Genomic DNA, 27,955 nt, shown 5'->3' with positions numbered 1-27,955 from the left:
AAAGATATATAGCTGGATATAATATTATTAATATAAACAAATATATGTAATATCTGGCTGACATGGGGTAAACTGTTGGTTTTATTGCTGTGGCTCTATTAAGTTTTGTGAGTTAGGCAAGTCAATTATTCATTTGGAAAATATGAAAAGCAACATGCAAATTAACTAAAGTATTTCGTGGTAAATATGAAGGGAAGGATGGAAGCGAGCGCACACACACACACACACACACACACACACACACACACACACACACACAGAGAGAGAGAGAGAGAGAGAGAGAGAGAGAGACAGAGAGAGAGAGAGACAGACAGACAGATAGAGAGGTAGACAGAGGGAAAGAGAGAGGCAGAGAGAGAGAGAGAGAGGGGGGGGGGGGGAGGGAGAGTATGGAAGGACGGAAAGAGAGTAAATGTTTTCCCAGCTGCGCGTTGTTAAAATTATATCTGTTACATGTTACAACTTATTAAATGTTGGAGTAATAGATTTATTATGCTTTAAAATAATACGCACATAGATATATCAGGGCGCAAATTGTTGGTGTGTTGTTATATTTGTGAATAAGACCGTCCTGTTGTTCATATGAGAAATGTAATGATAACTAATGATTTATGGTAAATATGAAAGGAAAGATCGAAGTTGTGTGTGTGTGTGTGTGTGTGTGTGTGTGTGTGTGTGTGTGTGTGCGTGCATAGCAAGTTTAATAACGTAGACTGGCGCTAAAAACAGAGATGACACCACTGTACTGTAAATGTTGTAACTGTTATCATTTAAAATGGACTCAGGTCGTTTTCTTTGGTGTTTATGTATTTGGAGTGTTTTAAGGATGTCTAGTTTTTTGCCATTCGGATGGATATGTAGGATGCTGAGACCTGTGTTGTTTTGTTTCGTGCAGGTGGATGGCTATTGCTGATATGTGGTAGTTTTTGTTTGTTTTTTTCAGTGCTGTCATGTATTCTTTGAATCTAATCTCAAATGATCTACCTGTCTGTGCACCTTGGTCCTCGCAAATGATCAGGTGGCTATTACAGAGGATATCCGCTTCATGCTAACAAAATTATTAGATGAATATGATAAGTGGGGATCGAAAATAAATTTTCAAAAGACTGAATACGTATACAGTAGTGAAAATGTGGGAAGCATAATAGTAGATGACCAGCCCATCAAAGCAGCTAAAAACTAAATATTTGGATAGCATCCTAACGGCGGACAGAACAGGTAATTGGTAAATGCAGCAACGAGTTGGGAAACAGCACTCCAGAAGTTAAACCTTGTGTTATGGTCTTCTAAGGTAAGATGGAAAATAAAAAAAATGTTCTATAAAAGTCTTCCAGGGACTATAACAACTTACGGATACGACTGCTGGGAACCAGCTGGAAAAAATAAAAACAAATTGAGATTTGATCAAGTGTACTACCTCATAATATCTCAGCGAGTCCACGTAAGAAATACAACGAATAGAATAATGACTCAGTTCAACAAAGCATCACCCATTAAATAGAAGAGTGGCTATTCGCCTTGTATGGACATATAACACGAATGACAGGCGATATATGGAATGCGGCAAAAGCTGTAGATATCCCACAGGAAGAGAGAGACGTCAGTGTGAGTTCAGTGACATGTTCTTCAAACCACTGTAGGATGATTCTGTCCTTGTGACACGAACGCTTATCCTACTAGAAGATGCCATTGCGTCGAGGAAGACATCAAGCATGAAGAGGTACACTTGATCGGCAATAATATTCACATAGTCCACAGTTGTCATGATGTTTTAGGTTACTACCACACATGCCATCGAAGCGCAAGTAAATATCTTCCACTCCGTAATACTGCTTCCACTGCGTAATACTGCTTCCACTGCGTAATACTGCTTCCACCAGCCTGAGGCTATGGCGCGATGTATGTTACGAGGATGAAGACTTACCCGCACATGACTATCGACCTGACATAACAACAGACGTGATTCATTCGACGAAGCGACAGATTTCCACTGATCCATGATTTAATCTCAGTAATATTGTACCCGTTTCCACCGCAACTGACGATGTCGTTGTATCAAAATTGGAACACTTTGGAGTCGTCAGCAGTGGAGCCCCTATGTGCGCTGAACATTGTGCTCCAAATTACTTGTGTATGCAGCAACGATGTAATCTGTCGTCAGAGCTGCAGTAGATCGCCACGTACCCTGCTTCATACAGAGGGCAAGCCTCAGAACTCGGCGTTCTGTAATGAGGTGCGGGCGTCCAACACTTTGTCACCTACTCGTGGTTTTCAGCATCCTTCAGACACTTTTTGCCGATGTTTACTACAGTAGCACGAGAGCAACCAACCAGCTACGGTAAACTCCTCCTGGTGCTCTTCGAACCGTGCATGTAAACTGCGATCTGTTTGACACACTGCATTATTTTGTTCGTAGACTCCATCGCGCGAAGGAAAACCAATCTCCACGTAGGTGTGAAAATAGTGCCCGAGGATGGATGCATACATGTGTTGATCCATTTTGCTTTCCAGAATAACGAGACTACCCAGGGAATGCCACGAAAACATTCCCCAGACCATAATGTTCCCTCCTCCGACGGGACCTTTCCTATGATTGTTGGATGATCTTAAAAGCCAATAGCCATCTGTCATCTGCATCTACATGGCCACTCTGTAAATTACACATAAGTCCCTGGTAGAGGGTTCATCGAACCACCTTCACACTAATTCTCTATTAATCTTCGTTGATCCATTATGGATCGTGGGACGACGGCTGGCATGAACTTCTTGATGCAATAATTTACCAACAGCCGTATGTATCGTAAAAATTTATTTTATGAACTTCTATGTGCTACCAGTTTCGGCATTACATTGATGCCATCTTCAGGCCCCACTCGTCACAGTCGTAAAATCGCTATACACGGAAGGAGCCATATAACTGGATCCGTGAATCAAATCGTCCTGCAACAGCTCTTGGTGGCTCAGTCTGTGTCGCCTGGCCACCAAGAACTGTTGCAGGACGATTTGATTCACAGATCCAGTTATACGGCTCCTTCCGTGTATAGCGATTTTACGACTGTGACGAGTGGGGCCTGAAGATGGCATCAATGCAATGCCAAAACTGGTAGCACATAGAAGTTCATAAACTAAAATAAATTTCTAAACTATATATGGCTTTTGGTAAATTATTGCATCAAGAAATTCTCTATCATTCCACTCTCGAACAGGGCGTGGAGAAAACGAACACCTGTATCTTTCCGTGCGATCTCTCATTCCCCTTATTTTATTATGATGATCGTTTCTCCCTACGCAGGTCGGCGTCAATAAGATATTTTTTCATTCGGAGGAGAAAGCTGGTGACTGAAATATCTCGAGAAGATCCCGCCGCAACGAAAAACGCCATTGTTATAATGATTTTCACCTCAAATGAGTATAAAACGTGATACATCTGAAAAAGCCACTGGTCACCACTCAGTGCACATACAATAGCGGTACTGGCGAGCAAACTCCAGCATTCGTCGCCGATTAACAGCAGTCAGCATGGGGGCGTGAACCAGGCGCCTGCGGCTGAGACCAACACGCAGACCCGTTCGCTGAACGGTCGTTGAGGAGCCACTGTTGGTAGCTCCTTGCTTCATATGGGTGGTCAGCTGTCTACTAGTTGCACGTCTATTCTCCCGTACACATCTCCGCAGTGTCGTTTACTCCTGTCATCTATGGCCCGTGTTGCACCAGCGTTGCCTCGGCGCCGGTTTTGGATAGCGCCATTTTGCCATGCACGGCATTTTCTGCCTCCGCTCCTTCCCGCCATCCCCCCTCCCGCGCCATGCTTTACATACCCTCTAATGCTAGTGCTGCCACCAGCCGTCTGTGAATTATTGCACTTTAAATGCGAACATTTTTAGGTTAGGCTTTACCGTGACTGTTACTGACATTAAATGAAACAACCCCGCGCCATGCTTTACATACCCTCTAATGCTAGTGCTGCCACCAGCCGTCTGTGAATTATTGCACATTAAATGCGAACATTTTTAGGTTAGGCTTTACCGTGACTGTTACTGACATTAAATGAAACAACAAGTTTACTGTTACCAGTCACCGTTTTATTTTTTCCACGACGCGTTTCGAAGGTTTAAACCTCCATCATCGGATGGATTTACATTAGTTAGTATTACATATGTGTGTATGTTTTGTTACGACATTTGGAGGAACTTGTGGCACTGCCTAGTGGAGAAACAAGACACTATTTCAGAATATGGTTTTGGATAACTTTTGACAAAAAATTAAAGTGATATTTAATGGTAAATTTTAATAAGTAAACTAGAGTACCTCCAGTGGTCACAGGTTCCTTTTTCTGTCGTAACACTTCACATGTATACTGCCACATTTGTAAACAAATATGGCGTCTGGAATCAGCTGGGTGCAAGGTTCGTACAGCAGAACAGAAGACATAATCGCAAAGTGCAAGGAATATACATTGTAACAACATTATTACAGAATAATCGTTTAAACCATTTGGAGGTGTTTGTTTTGAAGTGTCAAATATATGTGTGTGTACTTCAGGTGGTACATAAATCCAATTTTGAAAGGTTAAAACAGCTAAACATTCGTACTCGTTTATGCAATCAGGTGAAATGTTAAAATGGCTTAAACTTCATACTTGCTAATAACAATTAGGTAAAATGTTACAGGCTTGAATTACAATGATCATATTGGCTACAGCAGTAAAATCATACATAGATGACACTATTTGAAGAAAGAGAGAGAGAGAGAGAGAGAGAGAGGAAGGAGTGATTATATGAGAGCAAACATTTACATGGCAAGGAGTCTTAAGATTACATGTTGCATATATTAGCTGCCTAAAGGTTGGGGTAATACACTGGTTAATGTTATAAAATATGCAGATAGATATACATTTGTGCCAGTAGTTGATGTACATACAGTTTTAAGCTGACAGGGGGTACAAGCTGTTGGTGTGATGAATTATCTGTGAATGGGGTCAATCTCTTGTACTCTTGGCGGCTGTCAATATTTAGGGTAAATATTAGTATATGTGCAAATGTGTGTGTGTGTGTGTGTGTGTGTGTGTGTGTGTGTGTGTGTGTGTGTGTGTATTTTAAGAGTGTAGGCAGTTGCTGAAAACAGAGATGATAGTATTGTAAATATTGTCATTTTTGTCATTTAAGATGGATTCTGGTTGTTTCATTTGGTGTTTGTATATTTGGAGTGTTTCAAGGATGTCTAGTTTTCTGCCTTTTGGTTGGATGTGTAGGATGCTAATACTTGTGTTGTTAACATAGTGTTCTGTTTCATGTAGGTGGGTAGCTATTGCTGATGTGTGGTATTTTTTGTTTTTTAGTGCTGCCATGTGTTCCTTGAACCTAATCTCAAATGATCTGCCTGTCTGGCCTATGTAGAAGCAGTCACAGTCCAAACATTCAATTTTGTACACACCTGTGTGATGAAGTGGGTTTCATGTGCCGATGTTGTGGGGTAACTTCTGTCCAATCTTGTTGTCTGTTGTAAAGGATATGCTTATGCCTTTCGGTTTGAAGACATTAGCAATCTGGTATGAAATGTTACCCAGAAAGGGGATTGTATGGAAGACATTATTTTCTTTTTGTTTTTTGTGTTGTGATTGCTTTGCCATTATTGAGTGTTTTAGAGTGTCTATTATGGGGTTGTTATAGCCATTTTCAATAGCTGTTTGTTTTATTATTTCAATTTCTTGATCACGTTTATCTTCTGAGAGTGGTAGTTGGATAGCTCTATTAATCATGTACCGGTATGCTACCATTTTGTGTGCTGCAGGGTGGCAAGAGGAGTTCTGGATTGTAGTATGTGTTGTGGTAGGTAGGCTTCCGATAAATTTCAAACTGATGTCTGTTATTCTTTATTGTAATGGCAAGGTCTAGGAAATTTATACTGTCATCTTTTTGTTGAAAAACTGATTCAACTCACTGATGTCATCTTTAGTGCCTTTGATTAAAATTATGATATCATCTACATATCTGTAGTAGTAGATGATATTTTTGAAGAGGTGGTGATTGGAATTCAAGATTTTGTCTTCTAGGTTACTTATAAATATTTCTGCTAACAATCCGGAAAGATTTGAGCCCATTGCCAGACCATCTGTTTGTTTGTAGATTTTATTGTTACATTTAAAATAGTTGTGTGAAAGTGTGAATTCAAGCAGGTCCATTAGTTCTTTAATGTGAGTTGAAGGGATTTTTTTGTGTTTATGTAGGTTGGCATTAATTATTTGTAGTGTGGGATCTATTGGCACAGATGAATAAAGGTTTTGTATGTCAAATGAGGCAAGTGTGGCTCCATCAGGTACTTGTATGTTTTTGACGTATTGTGTGAATTCTGTTGTGTTTTTAAGTGTTCTCTCATTATTGAATGTGTATGCTTGTTTGAGAATTCTGAAGAGTATTTTATTGAGCTTAAATGTTGGGCTGTTCCTACAGTTCACTATGGGTCTGATGGGGGTCCCATCTTTGTGTATCTTAGGTTGTGACCTAAGACAAGGTGCTTGTGGGCTCATTGTTACAATGTTTCTTGCTTCTTGGATGGTGAGTAGAAAGTTAATGTTGTTTGAAATGTGTTTAATCTCCTTTTGTATTCTGGCTGTTGGATCTTTATGTATTTCAGTTATGTTGCTGGTTTGGAAGAAGTCTAAAGTTTTTTCTATGTAAGTTGTTCTGTCCATTACAACAGTTGTGTTGCCCTTGTCAGCTTTTACAATTATTGCATTATTCATGTTCAATTTAGTGTTAATGGTACGTGTAAGGGCTTCTTCTCTTTTCTTGTATGCTGGGAATGGTTTTGCAATTTCCTTTTCAATGATTTCGTTAATTTTGTGGCAGGCTGATATTCTGTCGGTTTGCTTCTTAAAGGCGATGGTCGAGATCTGTGTGACACAAGTGATGAGCTTCTCTTGGTTCTTTTGGTCCAGCGGAGCTTGTACATTGTGTTTTAAGCCTTTGCAGAGTAGTGCCTCTTCTTCTGCAGTGAATATTATGTTCGTGTTGTTGAGGAAAGGTGTGTAGAATGTGTGCTTCTTTTGGCTGTTTTGGTTCGGTTTGGAAGGTAATTATTGCTTTATAAGATTGGCCAGTTACTTCTTCTGTGTAGCTTTCGTTTTCTGTACGATGAACTCGGTGTACTCGTTGACTTTTTTGGTTATGGAATCATATTCTAATCTATGAAGCAACTCTCCCAATTGTAATTCTGCATTATAAAGCTGTGTGTTGAACTTTTGTTTTTTAATATAAAGTTCTTTCAGTTCATTTTTCACCCAGAGTTTTCGTGCGATCTCCAGTGTTTTCTTCGCAGTTGTTGTGTTTGTTTTGATGTCAATCTTGACATAATTTGGGATGACGTTATTCTTAAGACAATTCCTATTGAAGTGTATGTGTTGTGTCGTCATTGCGACCTTTTCTGCACTGTTATTGTACTCGGATATAGCCTTGATTGCCTGACTGGGCAGATTAACTTTAAATGCGAACATTTTTAGGTTAGGCTTTACCATGACTGTTACTGACATTAAATGAAACAACAAGTTTACTGTTACCAGTCACCGTTTTATTTTTTCCACGACGCGTTTCGAAGGTTTAAACCTCCATCATCGGGTGGATTTACATTAGTTAGTATTACATATGTGTGTATGTTGTGTTACGACATTTGGAGGAACTTGTGGCACTGCCTAGTGGAGAAACAAGACACTATTTCAGAATATGGTTTTGGATAACTTGACAAAAAATTAAACTGATATTTAATGGTAAATTTTAATAAGTAAACTAGAGTACCTCCAGTGGTCACAGGTTCCTTTTTCTGTCGTAACACTTCACATGTATACTGCCACATTTGTAAACAAATATGGCGTCTGGAATCAGCTGGGTGCAAGGTTCGTACAGCAGAACAGAAGACATAATCGCAAAGTGCAAAGAATATACATTGTAACAACATTATTACAGAATAATCGTTTAAACCATTTGGAGGTGTTTGTTTTGAAGTGTCAAATATATGTGTGTGTACTTCAGGTGGTATATAAATCCGATTTTGAAAGGTTAAAACAGCTAAACATTCGTACTCGTTTATGCAATCAGGTGAAATGTTAAAATGGCTTAAACTTCATACTTGCTAATAACAATTAGGTAAAATGTTACAGGCTTGAATTACAATGATCATATTGGCTACAGCAGTAAAATCATACATAGATGACACTATTTGAAAAAAGAGAGAGAGAGAGAGGAAGGAGTGATTATATGACAGCAAACATTTACATGGCAAGGAGTCTTAAGATTACATGTTGCATATATATTAGCTGCCTAAAGGTTGGGGTAATACACTGGTTAATGTTATAAAATATGCAAATAGATATACATTTGTGCCAGTAGTTGATGTACATACAGTTTTAAGCTGACAGGGGGTACAAGCTGTTGGTGTGATGAATTATCTGTGAATGGGGTCAATCTCTTGTACTCTTGGTGGCTGTCAATATTTAGGGTAAATATTAGTATATGTGCAAATGTGTGTGTGTGTGTGTGTGTGTGTGTGTGTGTGTGTGTGTGTGTGTGTGTGTGTGTACTTTAAGAGTGTAGGCAGTTGCTGAAAACAGAGATGATAGTATTGTAAATATTGTCATTTTTGTCATTTAAGATGGATTCTGGTTGTTTCATTTGGTGTTTGTATATTTGGAGTGTTTCAAGGATGTCTAGTTTTCTGCCTTTTGGTTGGATGAGTAGGATGCTAATACTTGTGTTGTTAACATGGTGTTTTGTTTCATGTAGGTGGGTAGCTATTGCTGATGTGTGGTATTTTTTGTTTTTTAGTGCTGCCATGTGTTCCTTGAACCTAATCTCAAATGATCTGCCTGACTGGCCTATGTAGAAGCAGTCACAGTCCAAACATTCAATTTTGTACACACCTGTGTGATGAAGTGGGTTTCGTGTGCCGATGTTGTGGGGTAACTTCTGTCCAATCTTGTTGTCTGTTGTAAAGGATATGCTTACGCCTTTCTGTTTGAAGACATTAGCAATCTGGTATGAAATGTTACCCAGAAAGGGGATTGTATGGAAGACATTATTTTCTTTTTGTTTTTTGTGTTGTGATTGCTTTGCCATTATTGAGTGTTTTAGAGTGTCTATTATGGGGTTGTTATAGCCATTTTCAATAGCTGTTTGTTTTATTATTTCAATTTCTTGATCACGTTTATCTTCTGAGAGTGGTAGTTGGATAGCTCTATTAATCATGTACCGGTATGCTGCCATTTTGTGTGCTGCGGGGTGGCAAGAGGAGTTGTGATTGTAGTATGTGTTGTGGTAGGCTTCCGATAAATTTCAAACTGATGTCTGTTATTCTTTATTGTAATGGCAAGGTCTAGGAAATTTATACTGTCATCTTTTTGTTGAAAAACTGATTCAACTCACTGATGTCATCTTTAGTGCCTTTGATTAAAATTATGATATCATCTACATATCTGTAGTAGTAGATGATATTTTTGAAGAGGTGGTGATTGGAATTCAAGATTTTGTCTTCTAGGTTACTTATAAATATTTCTGCTAACAATCCGGAAAGATTTGAGCCCATTGCCAGACCATTTGTTTGTTTGTAGATTTTATTGTTAAATTTAAAATAGTTGTGTGAAAGTGTGAATTCAAGCAGATCCATTAGTTCTTTAATGTGAGTTGAAGGGATTTTTTTGTGTTTATGTAGGTTGGCATTAATTATTTGTAGTGTGGGATCTATTGGCACAGATGAATAAAGGTTTTGCATGTCAAATGAGGCAAGTGTGGCTCCATCAGGTACTTGTATGTTTTTGACATATTGTGTGAATTCTGTTGTGTTTTTAAGTGTTCTCTCATTATTGAATTTGTATGCTTAAATGAGAAAAATGACAATATTTACAATAATATCATCTCTGTTTTCAGCAACTGCCTACACTCTTAAAGTACACACACACACACACACACACACACACACACACACACACACACACACACACACACAGGCATTTGCACATATACTAATATTTACCCTAAATATTGACAGCCGCCAAGAGTACAAGAGATTGACCCCATTCACAGATAATTCATCACGCCAACAGCTTGTACCCCCTGTCAGCTTAAAACTGTATGTACATCAACTACTGGCACAAATGTATATCTATCTGCATATTTTATAACATTAACCAGTGTATTACCCCAACGTTTAGGCAGCTAATATATGCAACATGTAATCTTAAGACTCCTTGCCATGTAAATGACATTTGCTCTCATATAATCACTCCTTCCTCTCTCTCTCTCTCTCTCTCTTTCTTCAAATAGTGTCATCTATGTATGATTTTACTGCTGTAGCCAATATGATCATTGTAATTCAAGCCTGTAACATTTTACCTAATTGTTACTAGCAAGTATGAAGTTTAAGCCATTTTAACATTTCACCTGATTGCATAAACGAATACGAATGTTTAGCTGTTTTAACCTTTCAAAATTGGATTTATATACCAACTGAAGTACACACACATATATTTGACACTTCAAAACAAACACCTCCGAATGGTTTAAACGATTATTCTGTAGTAATGTTGTTACAATGTATATTCTTTGCACTTTGCGATTATGTCTTCTGTTCTGCTGTACGAACCTTGCACCCAGCTGACTCCAGACGCCATATTTGTTTACAAATGTGGCAGTATACATGTGAAGTGTTACGACAGAAAAAGGAACCTGTGACCACTGGAGGTACTCTAGTTTACTTATTAAAATTTACCATTAAATATCAGTTTAATTTTTTGTCAAAAGTTATCCAAAACCATATTCTGAAATAGTGTCTTGTTTCTCCACTAGGCAGTGCCACAAGTTCCTCCAAATGTCGTAACACAACATACACACATATGTCATACTAACTAATGTAAATCCACCCGATGATGGAGGTTTAAACCTTCGAAACGCGTCGTGGAAAAAATAAAACGGTGAATTATTGCACGTTGACGTCGAACGTAGGTGGTGGTCATATTAACGTGGTTGGACCGTGTATGAAGGCTTAATAGACTAAGAAGGAATATTAGAGGAAAAATGTCGTAGACTACTAGATCGTTAAGACTGATTTCTGCTGAAAACATGTACAGCTCTTCATGTGTACATATTTGTTTCTCAGCATAGTCACCCTGATGACAAACACACTTCTCCCAACGAGAGACCAATTTGCTAATACCGTCACTAGAATGTTTGGCATTGTTGACGGAGCCACAATCTCAACTGTGCTTGCACCGCTTCATCAGTATCAAGTCCGCCCCGATAGGGGAATGGTCAGCGTGACGGACTGCCGTCCTAAGGGGACAGGGTTCGATTCCCGGCTGGGTCGGGGATTTTCTGCGCTCAGGGATTGGGTGTTGTGTCGTATTTATCATCATTTCATCTCCATCCGTCGCGCAGGTTGCCCAATGTGGCGTCGAATGTAATAAGACTCGCACTAAGGCAGCCAGACATGCCGTGTAAGGGGCCTCCCGGCCAATGACGCCAAACGCTCATTTCCATTAGTATCAAAGCCCTCGAAGGTGTTCTTTAAGTTTTGGAAACAGATGACAATCGGATGGGGTCAAGTCGGGAGCACCATTGTGGATAATCTCTTCGAAATCGATACTAGATTACAGAAAGCTGTTTCTTACGACCGACATAGGTACGTTACACATCGCCATGCTGCGCGCTACATTTCGGAGCCCTCTAGCGGCAGAGGGCTGCAGATAAGTAGACATGAAGAATAAAGATTGAGAAATATTGTTAAAGTTTGTTTTACTTAAAAAGCTTTTAAGAGTTTACACTTCAAAATTCCGAGGCATTACTTTTCAGCACGGCCACGTACCTCACAATAATTATCATTTATCAATTATATCTGTACATAAAATGATCAAAAAGTAATACAGGGCTATTATAAATGATTAATTCGTTTTCAGCATTCTATATTTTTAAAAAAATTACGTGTACAAATATGACTGATGCAAATAATCGTAGGTAAACTACACAGTACACAGCAAATGTAATTTACAACAATTGTCTGTTCACTTCTAAGAGCTCACTAAACGACGTTCCCTATCTAAGGCAGCTCTAGACCATGATGTATAACCAAGTGGGCGGGAGCTGCTCTTCTGTCTTCCGAGAAAGCTTCTGTCCGTTGTCGTCCGGTGATTGGTGGATTTTACTCGGCCGGCAATTGTGCGAGGTGAAGTCGATATCTTCATCCTTAGCGCCGCCCGTGGAGCTGGTGGAACTCGCGCAAGTGGCGAGTCTATACAGGGTGTTACAAAAACGTACGGCCAAACTTTCAGGAAACATTCCTCACACACAAAGAAAGAAAATATGTTATGTGGACATGTGTCCGGAAACGCTGACTTTCCATGTTGGAGCTCATTTCATTACTTCTCTTCAAATCACATTAATCATGGAATGGAAACACACAGCAACAGAGCGTACCAGCGTGATTTCAAACACTTTGTTACAGGAAATGTTCAAAATGTCCTCCGTTAGCGAGGATACATGCATCCACCCTCCGTCGCATGGAATCCCTGATGCGCTGATGCAGCCCTGGAGAATGGCGTATTGTATCACAGCCGTCCAGAATACGAGCACGAAGAGTCTCTACATTTGGTACCGGAGTTGCGTAGACAAGAGCTTTCAAATGCCCCCACAAATGAAAGTCAAGAGGGTTGAGGTCAGGAGAGCGTGGAGGCCATGGAATTGGTCCGCCTCTACCAATCCATCGGTCACCGAATCTGTTGTTGAGAAGCGTACGAACGCTTCGACTGAAATGTGCAGGAGCTCCATCGTGCATGAACCGCATGTTGTGTCGTACTTGCAAAGGCACATGTTCTAGCAGCACAGGTAGAGTATCCCGTATGAAATCATGATAACGTGCTACATTGAGCGTGGGTGGAAGAACATGGGGCTCAATCAAGACATCACCAACAATGCCTGCCCAAACGTTCACAGAAAATCTGTGTTGATGACGTGATTGCACAACTGCGTGCGGTTTCTCGTCAGCCCACACATGTTGACTGTGAAAATTTACAATTTGGTCACGTTGGAATGAAGCCTCATCCGTAAAGATAACATTTGCACTGAAATGAGGATTGACACATTGTTGGATGAACCATTCGCAGAAGTGGAGGCCAATTATCTGCTGACAGTGCCTGCACACGCTGTACATGATACGGAAACAACTGGTTCTCCCGTAGCACTCTCCATACAGTGACGTGGTCAACATTACCTTGTACAGCAGCAACTTCTCTGAGGCTGACATTAGGGTTATCGTCAACTGCACGAAGAATTGCCTCGCGATGAACACTAACCTGTTGATGCTACGTACTGATGTGCTTGATGCTAGTACTGTAGAGCAATGAGTCGCATGTCAACACAAGCACCGAATTCAACATTACCTTCTTTTAATTGGGCCAACTGGCGGTGAATCGAGGAAGTACAGTACATACTGACGAAACTAAAATGAGCTCTAACATGGAAATTAAGCATTTCCGGACACACGTCCACATAAGATCTTTTCTTTATTTGTGTGTGAGGAATGTTTCCTGGAAGTTTGGCCGTACCTTTTTGTAACACCCTGTATAGTACTGGCACCAGCTTGCATCTTTGCGCCTGTGGTGATTTTTCCCTGGCTGTGTCTTTTTCGGACGACACAACACCATCTCTTGCCACTTTCTGATAATGAGTAGATGGCGCTGCCATATGCAGCAAGTGTGTGAGATGTCACTCTGTGATGGATGCCGTGAAATAAAGTTGTGTGTGCTGAAGCTTACAGTTTTTCAGTTCTCTAAATTAGTTGTAAGTAGGATCAAAGCTATCTGCTCTTACCTCACAAAGCTTAGTGCTGCACATCTGCTGTCCCTGAGCAACAAAACACGACAGAAAGGCAACACAAAGACAAAAAATCTCACCTTACAAAAAACACCACTTTGATAATTTATACTGTTAACTGTGCGACACTCATCAAACTCTGGTATTATGTAGGAATAAAAAGTATTCTTAATTTCAAACAGCAGCTGCTGGGTAGCTAACGATGTTTGCTACTTTGTACTATCACTTGTGTACTGCACCAATCATCCCATTCTGTTTAATTCCATCGCCTATGTAGACCAATCCTTTTCCACCCATATCATTGCCACTGATCTAAATAGCCACAAACGCTCTCGAGCTTGTATCAACTGACGGCGTCAGTTTACCATCTTCCTTTCTGATGATACCGTCCTTCTTTCTCGTTACACCTGTTCTGGAAGCATTTCCACTCCTGTTATCATGAAGGCATGTAGAAACCTTCTTGGACGCATGCATGCAGAGGTCCTAGGTACAGTTGGAAACGACCATGACAATGTCCTGCTGCCAGTCGATCCCCTGCCCACACCACCAAATACGACTCCACAGTACCCCACCCAAATTAATTCATGATTACAGCTATACCGAGTGGAATGACTAACGGGAGTATATTCACACTCACTTCGGGAGCCACCTCGTTAACTTTACACACATACCCCCCCCCCTTCCTCGTATTTTCTTGAGGTAGAGGCGTCATCTCTAACACTCTTTCTAGCTTAACTACGTGCGGAACTCACACCAACATCACTGGCAGTTTCAGAAGCGCGTCCACAATTTTATGACTGCCAAAATACAGTAATGGTGACAGAAATGCACTAAGGTGAGTATACAGCTATTAACTCCAGCAAGTAATACATAGATTTCCACCAACCCAAGGCCACAACCTGCTCCTCACTACCCACTCACCCATAAAAATCAACCTCTCTTCGTGACAACGTAAGCAAAGTCAGTCTTTTCGCCTCCTGTGTCAAGACACCTTCAGCATCCCTCATAATCTCAACTTTGACCACATTATGGACCCATATATCCAAGAGGAGAGCGACACGTTTGCGGCTCCCCTTGCTCCTAGTTCCCAATAATAATTCCACACCACAAACAAAGTCAAACACGCCAGTTATAGCACACGACATAAAAGCAATGTTATAGAGAAACACAACATAGACCATGGTCATGATTCTGTAACATACCACTTCCTTAAAGCAGGTCATTTCCCCTTACTAGGAACCTTTGTAGTTTATACATCACCCTCCTCTATATCGGTTACTACACCGCGCCATGGAAAACCTCAAAAAATCTCCGTCTGTTAAAACTACTAGTGAAATCTCTTCCGACTGACCCATCAGCCTTATCTCCCCGCAAGATCTTTGAACGCATCATCACCACCTTGAACAACACCTGATTTCCCCTGTTATGCAAACTGGCTTCTGTCCTAACTTCTCAAAAAGCTGTCATCAATTAAATCCAGTCCAATTCCTATACCAGAAACACTACAAACGCCGACCTTCCCTGTACCTACGAACGTGTGCGGAATTCTGGCATCCATTTGAAACTCTGGTGGTATACTCTTCAGTCAATTATATCTGCCTAATTGCATCCTTTCTAACTAACCGTATATCCTTTGTTACAACAAATAAAACTCTGTCCCGCATTTTCCACCCAGCCGCTGACCTGACCCAAGGATCTGTTCTTTCGCCATTAAGTTTTCTCCTGTAAGTTACACAGTAGATGTACATAAAACATCCTTTCCCGTTTACATACTTCAGTATGGCAACTACACCGCGTTCCTTGCTGTCCATTCCGTCCTCCATTCTCCCTAAGATCCCTCCAACTCAGCCTCCTGATGTAAATAGTGCGACGTCTCCATCAATATTGTATAACCCAGGCAGTAATTACAGAAAGAACAACCCAAGATTTCTGTCCTCGAGACCTCTACCTTACAATCCACACCGTCCAATGTACTTTACTAAAACATTAAAACGCCTTGGTCTAAGGTTGGCCAATAGCTAATCTGGACATCCCACCTACCAAACATCCGAAAGAAATTCCGCAACGAACCGAAACTACTAGCCAGCTAAATATGGATATTAAATTACTCGACTATCACACATATTCCAAAGATCCTCATCGTCCCATCTCACCTAAATATTGCATGGATCTCTGCCCTCCAGCTCCCTCCTCACCCCCCCCCCCCCCCCCTGCTTCGAATCTTAGTGCTCGTTCCAAATCTTTGACCACCATGTACTTCACCTCATTTTCCCATCTCACGCATAGCTTACAGTGTTCCACATTTCCTAGACACCTGGAATGCCTTCGACAGTCCTCTGTCTTTGGCTACTAAATCGAATTCCAAAACACCCAACATTCTTGAGAACCCTGTTCTGATGCCAGGCCTCTATCACTTGCTTCCCCTTCCACACACCTCCACACACACTATTTTTTCCCCAGGGTAACTTCAGCCTCTTCCCTCCCACACCATGAAATCATTCCGGAGCTCTGCTCATTGCTACCAACCCAATTTCTTACTTTCCAGAGAAGGCATCAACCCACCCCCCACCCCCCCACCCCCTTTTCCTGTGTAACTGCAAATCCTTCCTGCCTCCTTGTCCTCGACTCTCTACATACCGATTCTACACCCTTCCTAATTTTTAGCCCATGCTCTTTCATATACCAGTTCCTCTCTAGTCCCATCTGCATCCATATCATTTTACTAGGAACTCACTGCACATCATCCTTAAGATTTTGAAGGCCGGACACATTATCTCATTAACCTCAGATCATCAAATGTTTTCATAGCCAAGTCTATTATTTAAGTATTTTAAATGTGTTAATCAAAATCTGAAGGGTACTAATATGTTCTCTGCCAGTATCGCCCCCTCTCTGAGAAAGAAAAAAAACTTTAGCTTCGTTTGGAACTTCAGGACCACCAATAATTCCTGATAACACGCAGAGAAATACTCCCTTGTGCGACGAAAAACATAGTAAATTGTCGTCGACAAGTGGGCACGTTTTCTTTTCATCGTGATCCACATCTCTTTACTCTGAAACGTCATACAATTCACATGAAAAGCAAGACAGCGCATTTTTCACATGAAGCCGCGCCATCTGCAAGGGTGAATCAAATATAAACTAAACTTCTTTTGTTCTTTTAGTTGACAATATAAATTATAAATGTAGGTGTGTACATTAATTTTCTACGTATCTCGCCCCACCCGTTCCTCTCTCCTCTTTCGGAATACATATTTCCCAGCAAATAGGTAACTTTGCTACCCCGTCCTCGTAGAACTTAAGTCGCTCGTTCCTGTAGCCAGTTGCGCACATACCCTTCAACCTCACCGCCTCATTGAACCATGGACATCCCGGAACTTCTTTAAGTGGACAATGTGGTGTCACCGCCAGACACCACACTTGCTAGGTGGTAGCTTTAAATCGGCCGCGGTCCATTAGTACATGTCGGACCCGCGTGTCGCCACTGTGTGATCGCAGACCGAGCGCCACCACAAGGCAGGTCTCGAGATACGGACTAGCACTTGCCCCAGTTGTACGGACTACTTTGCTAGCGACTACATGGACGAAGCATTGCTCATTAGCCGAGCCAATAGTTAGAATAGCCTTCAGCTAAGTCAATGGCTACGACCTAGCAAGGCGCCATTAGTAACATTGCATGTATCTAAAGAGTCTCACTTGTATCGCCACAATCTCCAGATGTACCAAAAAGGATGGATTAAAGTTAAGTATTCCAGAAGCTACGTACTTTTCTTTATAGCATTCATTACGTATCCTGTTTCAGACCTCACGCCCATCTGCGTGAGCGTAGCGCGTGCCTTTCGGCTTCCTCTCATTGTGTCTAGGCTGTCTTGTCTAGACACAACAGACAAAAGACATGGAAGTCCTAGGGAAATAGGTCTGGGCTATACGGAGAGCGTTTAAGTGTCTCCCAGTTGAGTTATTCCAATATTTGTTTGTTCAGGGCTCTTGAACGGGACCACGCGTTGTCTTACAGAAGAATCACTTCTATCGTGAATGAGTCACGTCGTTTGAGCGATACGCCTGTTTAACCTCCCTAAAAACCGCGTTATTAATATGCACCGTTCACTGTCCGGCATACGTGCAAAATGTCGATATGGAACAAGCCTCGCCAGTCTCAAAAAGTAGATATCATGACGTTGCCGGATGACAACCGTGATTTAAATTTCACAGGTTCCCTCCCCCCCCCCCCCCCCCCCCCCCCCCCCCACACACACACTGTTGTTTCTCCACTCCCTGTTTTCTTCTTTTGATTCGCATTTCATCACAGGCGATAATACGTCCGAAACGACTCTCTGTCCTCCTGAAATTTAGCCTAGAGACTCTCACTCATCTGCGAACGATTCAACTTTTTATTAGCTGTCGAAAGGTAATTAATCCGTCTTTCTTAAATCCTAGCTTGTCTGTGATGACGGGAAGAGTACTGCCATAACATATCCCGACTTTATCTGCAATGTCAGCAACCGTCAACGATCGTCAAACACCTGACACTCTCAAAACGTTATTAAACACGGTGATTATTGTTGTTTGTAATTCTGATGCTCGGTCGGCGATCGTAGACCACATTCTCAACGAGCACACGACCCACAACAAATTGCTTGCGCCAAGCAAACACTAAAGATCCTGGAAGAGTGCATCCCCGGAGGATTTCGCCTGGTTTTACACCTTCCCGAGCGAGAAACTTGACAGCAAAGCGTTGCACAACTGAGACGTGTGCCTCTTGCACAGATGTCGTGACGATGAAAAACTGTTCAAATGTGTTTGAATTCTTAAGGAACCAAACTGCTTAGGTCATCAGTCCCTAAACTTTTTTTTTTTTTTTTGGTCATCAGTCTACTGACTGGTTTGATGCGGCCCGCCACGAATTCCTTTCCTGTGCTAATCTCTTCATCTCAGAGTAGCACTTGCAACCTACGTCCTCAATTATTTGCTTGACGTATTCCAATCTCTGTCTTCTTCAACAGTTTTTGCCCTCTACAGCTCCCTCTAGTACCATGGAAGTCATTCCCTCATGTCTTAGCAGATGTCCTATCATCCTGTCCCTTCTCCTTATCAGTGTTTTCCACATATTCCTTTCCTCTCCGATTCTGCGTAGAACCTCCTCATTCCTTACCTTATCAGTCCACCTAATTTTCAACATTCGTCTATAGCACCACATCTCAAATGCTTCGATTCTCTTCTGTTCCGGTTTTCCCACAGTCCATGTTTCACTACCATACAATGCAGTACTCCAGACGTACATCATCAGAAATTTCTTCCTGATTAGTAGACTTCTCTTGGCCAGAAATGCCTTTTTTGCCATAGCGAGTCTGCTTTTGATGTCCTCCTTGCTCCGTCCGTCATTGGTTATTTTACTGCCTAGGTAGCAGAATTCCTTAACTTCATTGACTTCGTGACCATCAATTCTGATGTTAAGTTTCTCGCTGTTTTCATTTCTACTACTTCTCATTACCTTCATCTTTCTCCGATTTACTCTCAAACCATAATGTGTACTCATTAGACTGTTCATTCCGTTCAGCAGATCATTTAATTCTTCTTCACTTTCACTCAGGAGAGCAATGTCATCAGCGAATCGTATCATTGATATCCTCCACCTTGTATTTTAATTCCACTCCTGAACCTTTCTTTTATTTCCGTCATTGCTTCCTCGATGTACAGATTGAAGAGTAGGGGCGAAAGGCTACAGCCTTGTCTTACGCCTTTCTTAATACGAGCACTTCGCTCTTGATCGTCCCCTCTTATTATTCCCTCTTGGTTGTTGTACATATTGTATATGACCCGTCTCTCCCTATAACTTACTCCTACTTTTTTCAGAATCTCGAACAGCTTGCACCATTTTACATTGTCGAGCGCTTTTTCCAGGTCGACAAATCCTATGAAAGTGTCTTGATTTTTCTTTAGCCTTGCTTCCATTATTAGCCGTAAAGTCAGAATTGCCTCTCTCGTCCCTTTACTTTTCCTAAAGCCAAACTGATCGTCACCTAGTGCATTCTCAATTTTCTTTTCCATTCTTCTGTATATTATTCTTGTAAGCAGCTTCGATGCACGAACTGTTAAGCTGATTGTGTGATAATTCTCGCACTTGTCAGCTCTTGCCGTCTTCGGAATTGTGTGGATGATGCTTTTCCGAAAGTCACATGGTATATCGCCAGACTCATATATTCTACACTCCAGCGTGAATAGTCGTTTTGTTGCCACTTCCCCCAATGATTTTAGAAATTCTGATGGAATGTTATCTATCCCTTCTGCCTTATTTGACCGTAAGTCCTCGAAAGCTCTTTTAAATTCCGATTCTAATACTGGATCCTCTATCTCTTCTAAATCGACTCCTGTTTCTTCTTCTATCACATCAGACAAATCTTCACCCTCATAGAGGCTTTCAATGTATTCTTTCCACCTATCTGCTCTCTCCTCTGCATTTAACAGTGGAATTCCCGTTGCACTCTTGATGTTACCACCGTTGCTTTTAATGTCACCAAAGGTTGTTTTGACTTTCCTGTATGCTGAGTCTGTCCTTCCGACAATCATATCTTTTTCGATGTCTTCACATTTTTCCTGCAGCCATTTCGTCTTAGCTTCTCTGCACTTCCTATTTATTTCATTCCTCAGCGACTTGTATTTCTGTATTCCTGATTTTCCCGGAACATGTTTGTACTTCCTCCTTTCATCAGTCAACTGAAGTATTTCTTCTGTTACCCATGGTTTCTTCGCAGCTACCTTCTTTGTACCTATGTTTTCCTTCCCAACTTCTGATGGAATGTTATCTATCCCTTCTGCCTTATTTGACCGTAAGTCCTCGAAAGCTCTTTTAAATTCCGATTCTAATACTGGATCCTCTATCTCTTCTAAATCGACTCCTGTTTCTTCTTCTATCACATCAGACAAATCTTCACCCTCATAGAGGCTTTCAATGTATTCTTTCCACCTATCTGCTCTCTCCTCTGCATTTAACAGTGGAATTCCCGTTGCACTCTTGATGTTACCACCGTTGCTTTTAATGTCACCAAAGGTTGTTTTGACTTTCCTGTATGCTGAGTCTGTCCTTCCGACAATCATATCTTTTTCGATGTCTTCACATTTTTCCTGCAGCCATTTCGTCTTAGCTTCTCTGCACTTCCTATTTATTTCATTCCTCAGCGACTTGTATTTCTGTATTCCTGATTTTCCCGGAACATGTTTGTACTTCCTCCTTTCATCAGTCAACTGAAGTATTTCTTCTGTTACCCATGGTTTCTTCGCAGCTACCTTCTTTGTACCTATGTTTTCCTTCCCAACTTCTGTGATGGCCCTTTTTAGAGATGTCCATTCCTCTTCAACTGTACTGCCTACTGCGCTATTCCTTATTGCTGTATCTATAGCGTTAGAGAACTTCAAACGTATCTCGTCATTCCTTAGTACTTCCGTATCCCACTTCTATGCGTATTGATTCTTCCTGACTAATGTCTTGAACTTCAGCCTACTCTTCATCACTACTATATTGTGATCTGAGTCTATATCTGCTCCTGGGTACGCCTTACAATCCAGTATCTGATTTCGGAATCTCTATCTGACCATGATGTAACCTAATTGAAATCTTCCCGTATCTCCCGGCCTTTTCCAAGTATACCTCCTCCTCTTGTGATTCTTGAACAGGGTATTCGCTATTACTAGCTGAAACTTGTTACAGAACTCAATTAGACTTTCTCCTCTTTCATTCCTTGTCCCAAGCCCATATTCTCCTGTAACCTTTTCTTCTACTCCTCCCCCTACAACTGCATTCCAGTCGCCCATGACTATTAGATTTTCGTCCCCCTTTACATACTGCATTACCCTTTCAATATCCTCATACACTTTCTCTATCTGTTCATCTTCAGCTTGCGACGTCGGAATGTATACCTGAACTATCGTTGTCGGTGTTGGTCTGCTGTCGATTCTGATTAGAACAACCCGGTCACTGAACTGTTCACAGTAACACACCCTCTGCCCTACCTTCCTATTTATAACGAATCCTACACCTGTTATACCATTTTCTGCTGCTGTTGATATTACCCGATACTCATCTGACCAGAAATCCTTGTCTTCCTTCCACTCCACTTCACTGACCCCTACTATATCTAGATTGAGCCTTTGCATTTCCCTTTTCAGATTTTCTAGTTTTCCTACCACGTTCAAGCTTCTGACATTCCACGCCCCGACTCGTAGAACGCTATCCTTTCGTTGATTATTCAATCTTTTTCCTATGGTAACCTCCCCCTTGGCAGTCCCCTCCCGGAGATCCGAATGGGGGACTATTCCGGAATCTTTTGCCAATGGAGAGATCATCATGACACTTCTTCAATTACAGGCCACATGTCCTGTGGATACACCTTACGTGTCTTTAATGCAGTGGTTTCCATTGCCTTCTGCATCCCCATATCGTTGATCATTGCTGATTCTTACGCCTTTAGGGGCATTTTTCCACCCCTAGGACAAGAGAGTGCCCCGAACCTCTATCCGCTCCTCCGCCCTCTTTGACAAGGCCGTTGGCAGAATGAGGCTGACTTCTTATGCCGGAAGTCTTCGGCCGCCAATGCTTTGACTTACGCACTACTTAAACTAACTTATGCTAGGAACAGCACACACACCCATGCCCGAGTGAGGACTCGAACCTCCGGCGGGAGGGGCCGTGCAGTCCGTGACATGACGCCTCAAACCGCGCGGTCTCTCCGCGCGGCCTGTCGATGACTAATGACAGAAGCGAGCGACTTCTCTCAACTGCTTCCCCCACTTCTCACATCCCCCCCCAATACTGGCAGAAGTGGGATACGTCATACGCCAATAGTGCACTCGGGTGGCCAAGAGTCTCGTTTATATTTGATTCACTCTCATATACAACGGAAATTTTTAGAGTGCCGTGGTTCTAAAAGCAAATGAATCTTTTTAAATATTTGACAGCCACTTCCTAGTCTTTTGCAAGTTCATTGTCGGCTAATCTGTTCTATTTGCTCTAACCGTTTGTTAATTATCTATATTTTCAGATGTTGTGTGCACCGTAAGATGAATTTGACGAGAGAATATTCCCGGGCTATTAAATCTCCATTAACGCCTGAACAAGGTGAAGATCGTCTTAGAAATGCATTTGACAATGAAGCCCCATGCAAACCAACAATTTATAACTGGCACAGCGAATGCAAAGAGATCGGCTTTTTACTTTTTAGTGATGAATTTCGTGAAGGACGCCCAAAATATATTGTTACTCATGAAAGTATTCCTGCTGTTCTGGCAATACGAGTACTTGAAAAAGATCGGCAGACATCTTGTGAAATTATTGGGACGACAACGGATATCAGCATGAGTCAGATCCAAAACATTTTACGTCAATAGTTAGAAAGAGAAAACTTTTTTGTCGATGGATTCCACATAAATTGACTCCAGATCAAAAACAATAATGCTTTGATTGGTGCAAAAAAACCGTGAAAAATTCCAAGGCGCCATTTCAAATTTGGTTTGGAGTATCGTTACTGGTGATGAATCTTGGATTTATTGTTAAGAACCTGAAGAAAAGTCCGTGCGCTCAATGGGTCTTTCGAACTGAACGTAAGCCTACAAAAGTCTGACGAATTCATAGTGCTGGTAAGAAGATGGCTGCCAACTTTTTAAAATTTTTTAACGAGGCATATTGCTACTACAGCATCAAAATATACGAGATGCGACAATAAAGTAATGAGACTGATGTTTAAAAAGATGTTGCTTACCGTTTTAGTCAAGTTTAGTGTTGTCTCCTTCAAAGTAGTTCCCTTCTTCCAGCGCTTCTGGAACCCATCTTCTGTAATATCCTCCAAGACCCAGGTCACAGCATTTTGGACATCTTGTGTTGTTTGAAAATAGTGTCCCTTGACCGCCGTTTTGACTCTTGGAAATAAAAAAAAGTCGCACGGAGCGATATCTGGTGAATAAGGTGGCTGTGGTAGTACTGAAATATGTTTTGAGGTTAAAAATTGCTGTACTGACAGAGCAGTATGGGATGGCGCATTATCGTGATGCAGAATCCAGTTATCAGTAATGTTGGCGTGGACACGAAGAACTCTTTTACGAACTATTTCTAAAATTTCTTTGTAGTAATATTGATTAACTGTTTGTCTAGGAGGCACCCACTCTTTATGAACAATTCCCTTGGAATCAAAGAAGCACACAAGTATGCGTGGTCGTCCACTGCGGTCTTCATCTTCAACATTCGTTCTGCCTTCACTAAACTTTTAATCCAACGAAAAACTTGAGGTCTTGACATAACCTCTTCTCCAAAAGCCTTCTGAAGCTTACCGTAAGTTGTCGTCGCGTTTTCACCAAATTTAATGTAAAGAAATGGCATACCATTGCGCAATATTATACTGTTCCATTTCCGTGACGCGAGACACAAACACGTCTTAACTTATTACAGCACAACTCACGGCTGAGCAGTTGCATCGATGTGCTGCTTGCACTAGAAGCAGCTTATAGACAAAGGTCAAGGATATTGTTCCTATGCAGGCCTGCAGGGTTGCCACATATTGCAAAGAAAATCAGTGTCATTACTTTATTGTCGCTCCTCGTAGAATTGCAGTTACCGACAACTGATACACCGACATCTGTTTACCGTAAATTTTTGAAAAACTTTGTCAAAATAAATTTCCATCACGACAACGCATCAGAGCATACAGCAAAACTAACAACTGAGTGTCTGGATGCCTAAAAGTCAGCACCATGAACCCTCCACCATACACTCCTCACCTAACACTTTGCGATTTTTTTCTGTTCAAAATTTAAAGATAAAATGTCTAGAATCACTTTTCTGTCACCAGATGAAGCAGTAGACCATTATGAAAACCTAATTTCTGAAGTGCCTCAGAAAGAGCGGCGGCATCATTGTATTGAAGACTGGTTCCGTCGAATGCAAAAATGTATTGAGGTTAAGGGGAACATTTTAAAAAATAAAATCATTTACCAAATGAAACTATATGGCTCCAGACACCTTTTCAAGTCCCAAAAATCTATGACGTATATGTGAAGACTGAAGAGACGAAAGAAAATTTGTACCAGTGCTGAGATTTGAACCTGGATCTCCTGCTACACTAGGACACATCCCTCCTCAATCAAATTCCCATTCTGTGCAGTTGTGCACTTTGCCAGGGCGGTATAGCAAGAGGGTGAGTCAAATGAAAACATTAAATAATTTTTTAAATATTATTTATTGCGCAGAAGTGGTAAAAAGCAGTATCACTTTTCAACATAATTTCCCCCACGCTCAATGCAAATCCTCCAGCGCTTACAAAGTGCATAAATTCCTTTAGAAAAAAATTCTTTTGGTAGTCCGTGCAACCACTCATGCACCGCGTGGCGTACCTCTTCATCTTTATTCTTCATACTGCAATGTCATTCAGTGTCATTCGGCGGTTTTCCTTCACTATGCCGGCCGGAGTGGCCGTGCGGTTCTAGGCGCTACAGTCTGGAACCGCGAGACCGCTACGGTCGCAGGTTCGAATCCTGCCTCGGACATGGATGTGTGTGGTGTCCTTAGGTTGGTTAGGTTTAAGTAGTTCTAAGTTCTAGGGGACTGATAACCTCAGAAGTTGAGTCCCATAGTGCTCAGAGCCATTTGAACCAATCCTTCACTATGGTTTCAACTGCTGCAATGTTCTGTGGAGTCACAACTCGTTGTTCAAAAAAATGGCTCTGAGCACTATGGGACTTAACATCTGTGGTCATCAGTCCCCTAGAACTTAGAACTACTTAAACCTAACTAACCTAAGGACATCACACACATCCATGCCCGAGGCAGGATTCGAACCTGCGACCGTAGCAGTCGCGCGGTTCCGGACTGAGCGCCTGAACCGCGAGACCACCGCGGCCGGCCAACTCGTTGTGCCTGACCTGGACGAGTAGCATCTTCCACTGAAGTCACACCATTTGCGAAGTTCCAACTCCATTCTTAGACTTGCTGCTGTGACAAACATGCATCACCGTACTGAACCTTCATTCGTCGATGAATTTCAATAGGTTTCACACTTTCACTACGCAAAAAGCGAATAACGGAACACTGTTCTTCCCTGGTACAAGTCGCAAGTGAGGTGGCCATTTTTATACTGATACTGTGACGTATGTGAGCATCCCCACTATGCTGCCACCTACAGGCCATTCTGCACGCTGTTTGTAGCACGCTTACCAACTTACAGGATAACGGCGTGAAATTTCGATTTGTTATTACAAATTTAAGGTTTTCATTTGACTCACCCTCGTAGTTAGTGTATTTACCTAGTGAGAAGGAGACATGGGTTCGAATCTTGCACTTGGTACAAATGTTCATTCGTCTCTTCAGTCTGCAAGTATAAAATCATTTATATTTTTTTAAAATTAATCCTTTCTTAATTATCTATAAATTATCAGTGTCACCTTCGTTCATATTTTTTCTACAGAGTGCACAAGGGTAATATCGCGACGGTACTGTCTGCTTGCAGTGCGCACGCGCAGTACTCGTTGGAGGCCAGTGAGCATCACCACCTGCACCACCATCCGCACCAAGGCTTTCGGCCTGCCGCCGGAGCGACGGGCTTCATGTACGGGTCGCCGCTGGAGGCGGCGGCAGTGGGCGGCCGCGGCGGACCGGTGCCGGCGGGGGCAGGGCACGGGGGCGGCGGCAACGCGGGCGGGGGCGGAGCCGGCCCCGCGGGGCCCGCCGCGTACGGAGCGGCGACGGACTTCCTGCACCCTCATCTGGCTGCGGGCGCGCCTCCACCCCCCGTCTCAGCGCCGGCGCCGCCTCCCGCCTTCCCCACCGCGTCCCACGCGCACCACCAGTCCTTCTATGCATACGGTCCTCCTCAGGGGCCATATTACATGGCACCTAGGTAACCGCGCGGCAGTGTTCCACTGGCTGCTCTGTCGTCGACTACAGGACGGCTAATACTCACAGAAGCCACGGGGGCTTCCTTCCGGACTCGTTCCGCAGACATCCGTCCTGCCACCTTCCAGCGAGGACTGAACCGTATCAGTGGTCCAGACTTCCTAGCAACTATTACCGTCCCAGTGATTTTGTCTTTTACACCTGATATGCTATCCGAGACTCATGAGTAACCCAGTCGTGACAAGAAAGTACAACAACATTCAGTCGTGGGAATGGGACAACAGAAGACCTCTTGAACCATAGCGTTCCGTTAAAACTGTGTGGTGTACTGGAATTGAAACCCTGATCTCAAAATTCTGCCAGCACTCAGTTCAGGTTTCAGAATACACTTTACAGATCGACTCCAAGCTACGACCTAGTACGACAATGGATGTACCAGAACTCCAGCAGAAAATGCCCTTGTTGTTGTTCTTGTTGTTGTTTTTCTTCTTCTTCTTCTCCATGTCCTCCTTATTCCACCCCTTTTCCCGGTTCTCTACAGGATTGGCATTGTTATATGGGTTATGGCAATGTCAGTGACAGTGGTGGCCGGGTGTCCTTCTTGACGCTACTGCTCCCCTGGGATGGGAATTGTTCGCCGCACCTTCTGCGTCTAGAATAAATTGCATGTTCAACTATCAGAATGTTTTCTGAATGTTTAAGTAGCATGTATCAGGTAGGGCATGGGTGCCTGCCCCAAAATCCCTGCAAAACCACATTCAGGTTGGCTGGCGAACCTGCCCTAGTTCTTAATCCGCAAGGCGGATTTCACCTGGCGCAAGCTCATCTGCCCAAAGTCCAGAAGCGGCGCAATAGCGCGATCTGCCATCTGCGTGTGTCAAAAAAAGTTCGGAGGTCGTTCAGGATACTTTGTGAGTATTTTAGTGTAAGGGACCTGTAGTCTTTCGTGGCTCACTACAGAGTAATAGCTAGAGTTGTAAAACTACTGTAGACTACAGCAGACTATGGTACGTAAGCATAGACTACGTTAGTTTATTAATAGCTTTGGCTATTTAAGGTCTTCACCGCATTACCTATACGTTAGGGATGTTGCATACCAATCAGGCGTTAGATCGTTTACGTACTGTGCCAAGCTACTGACCTGTAGTTTTGATAGAACGCGACTGTAGTAATCAGGTGGTTACGATTCATTCGGTTTTTTACACCATTTACCTTTGTTTCTGTGAAAATA

The 27,955-nt window shown here is 42.1% G+C and overlaps 1 protein-coding gene across 1 annotated transcript in view; it reads left to right on the top strand.

Moving 5' to 3' along the window:
- LOC124788889 (transcription factor SOX-9-like) overlaps window positions 1–26,732 on the top strand; it is a 119,546-nt gene extending 92,814 nt beyond the window's left edge. Inside the window, exons 6-7 of the mRNA XM_047256171.1 lie at window positions 26,339–26,472; window positions 26,539–26,732. Of these exons, the coding sequence (XP_047112127.1) occupies window positions 26,339–26,472; window positions 26,539–26,732 (328 nt within the window). The remainder of the gene's footprint in view (window positions 1–26,338; window positions 26,473–26,538) is intronic.
- Window positions 26,733–27,955: the final 1,223 nt, after the last annotated feature.

The sequence above is a fragment of the Schistocerca piceifrons genome, chromosome 3 (assembly GCF_021461385.2).
Source record: "Schistocerca piceifrons isolate TAMUIC-IGC-003096 chromosome 3, iqSchPice1.1, whole genome shotgun sequence".
In the NCBI taxonomy this organism is placed as follows: Eukaryota; Metazoa; Arthropoda; class Insecta; order Orthoptera; family Acrididae; genus Schistocerca; species Schistocerca piceifrons.
Note: the sequence above shows the minus strand (reverse complement) of the source record. Positions and strands in the feature narration are given on the sequence as shown.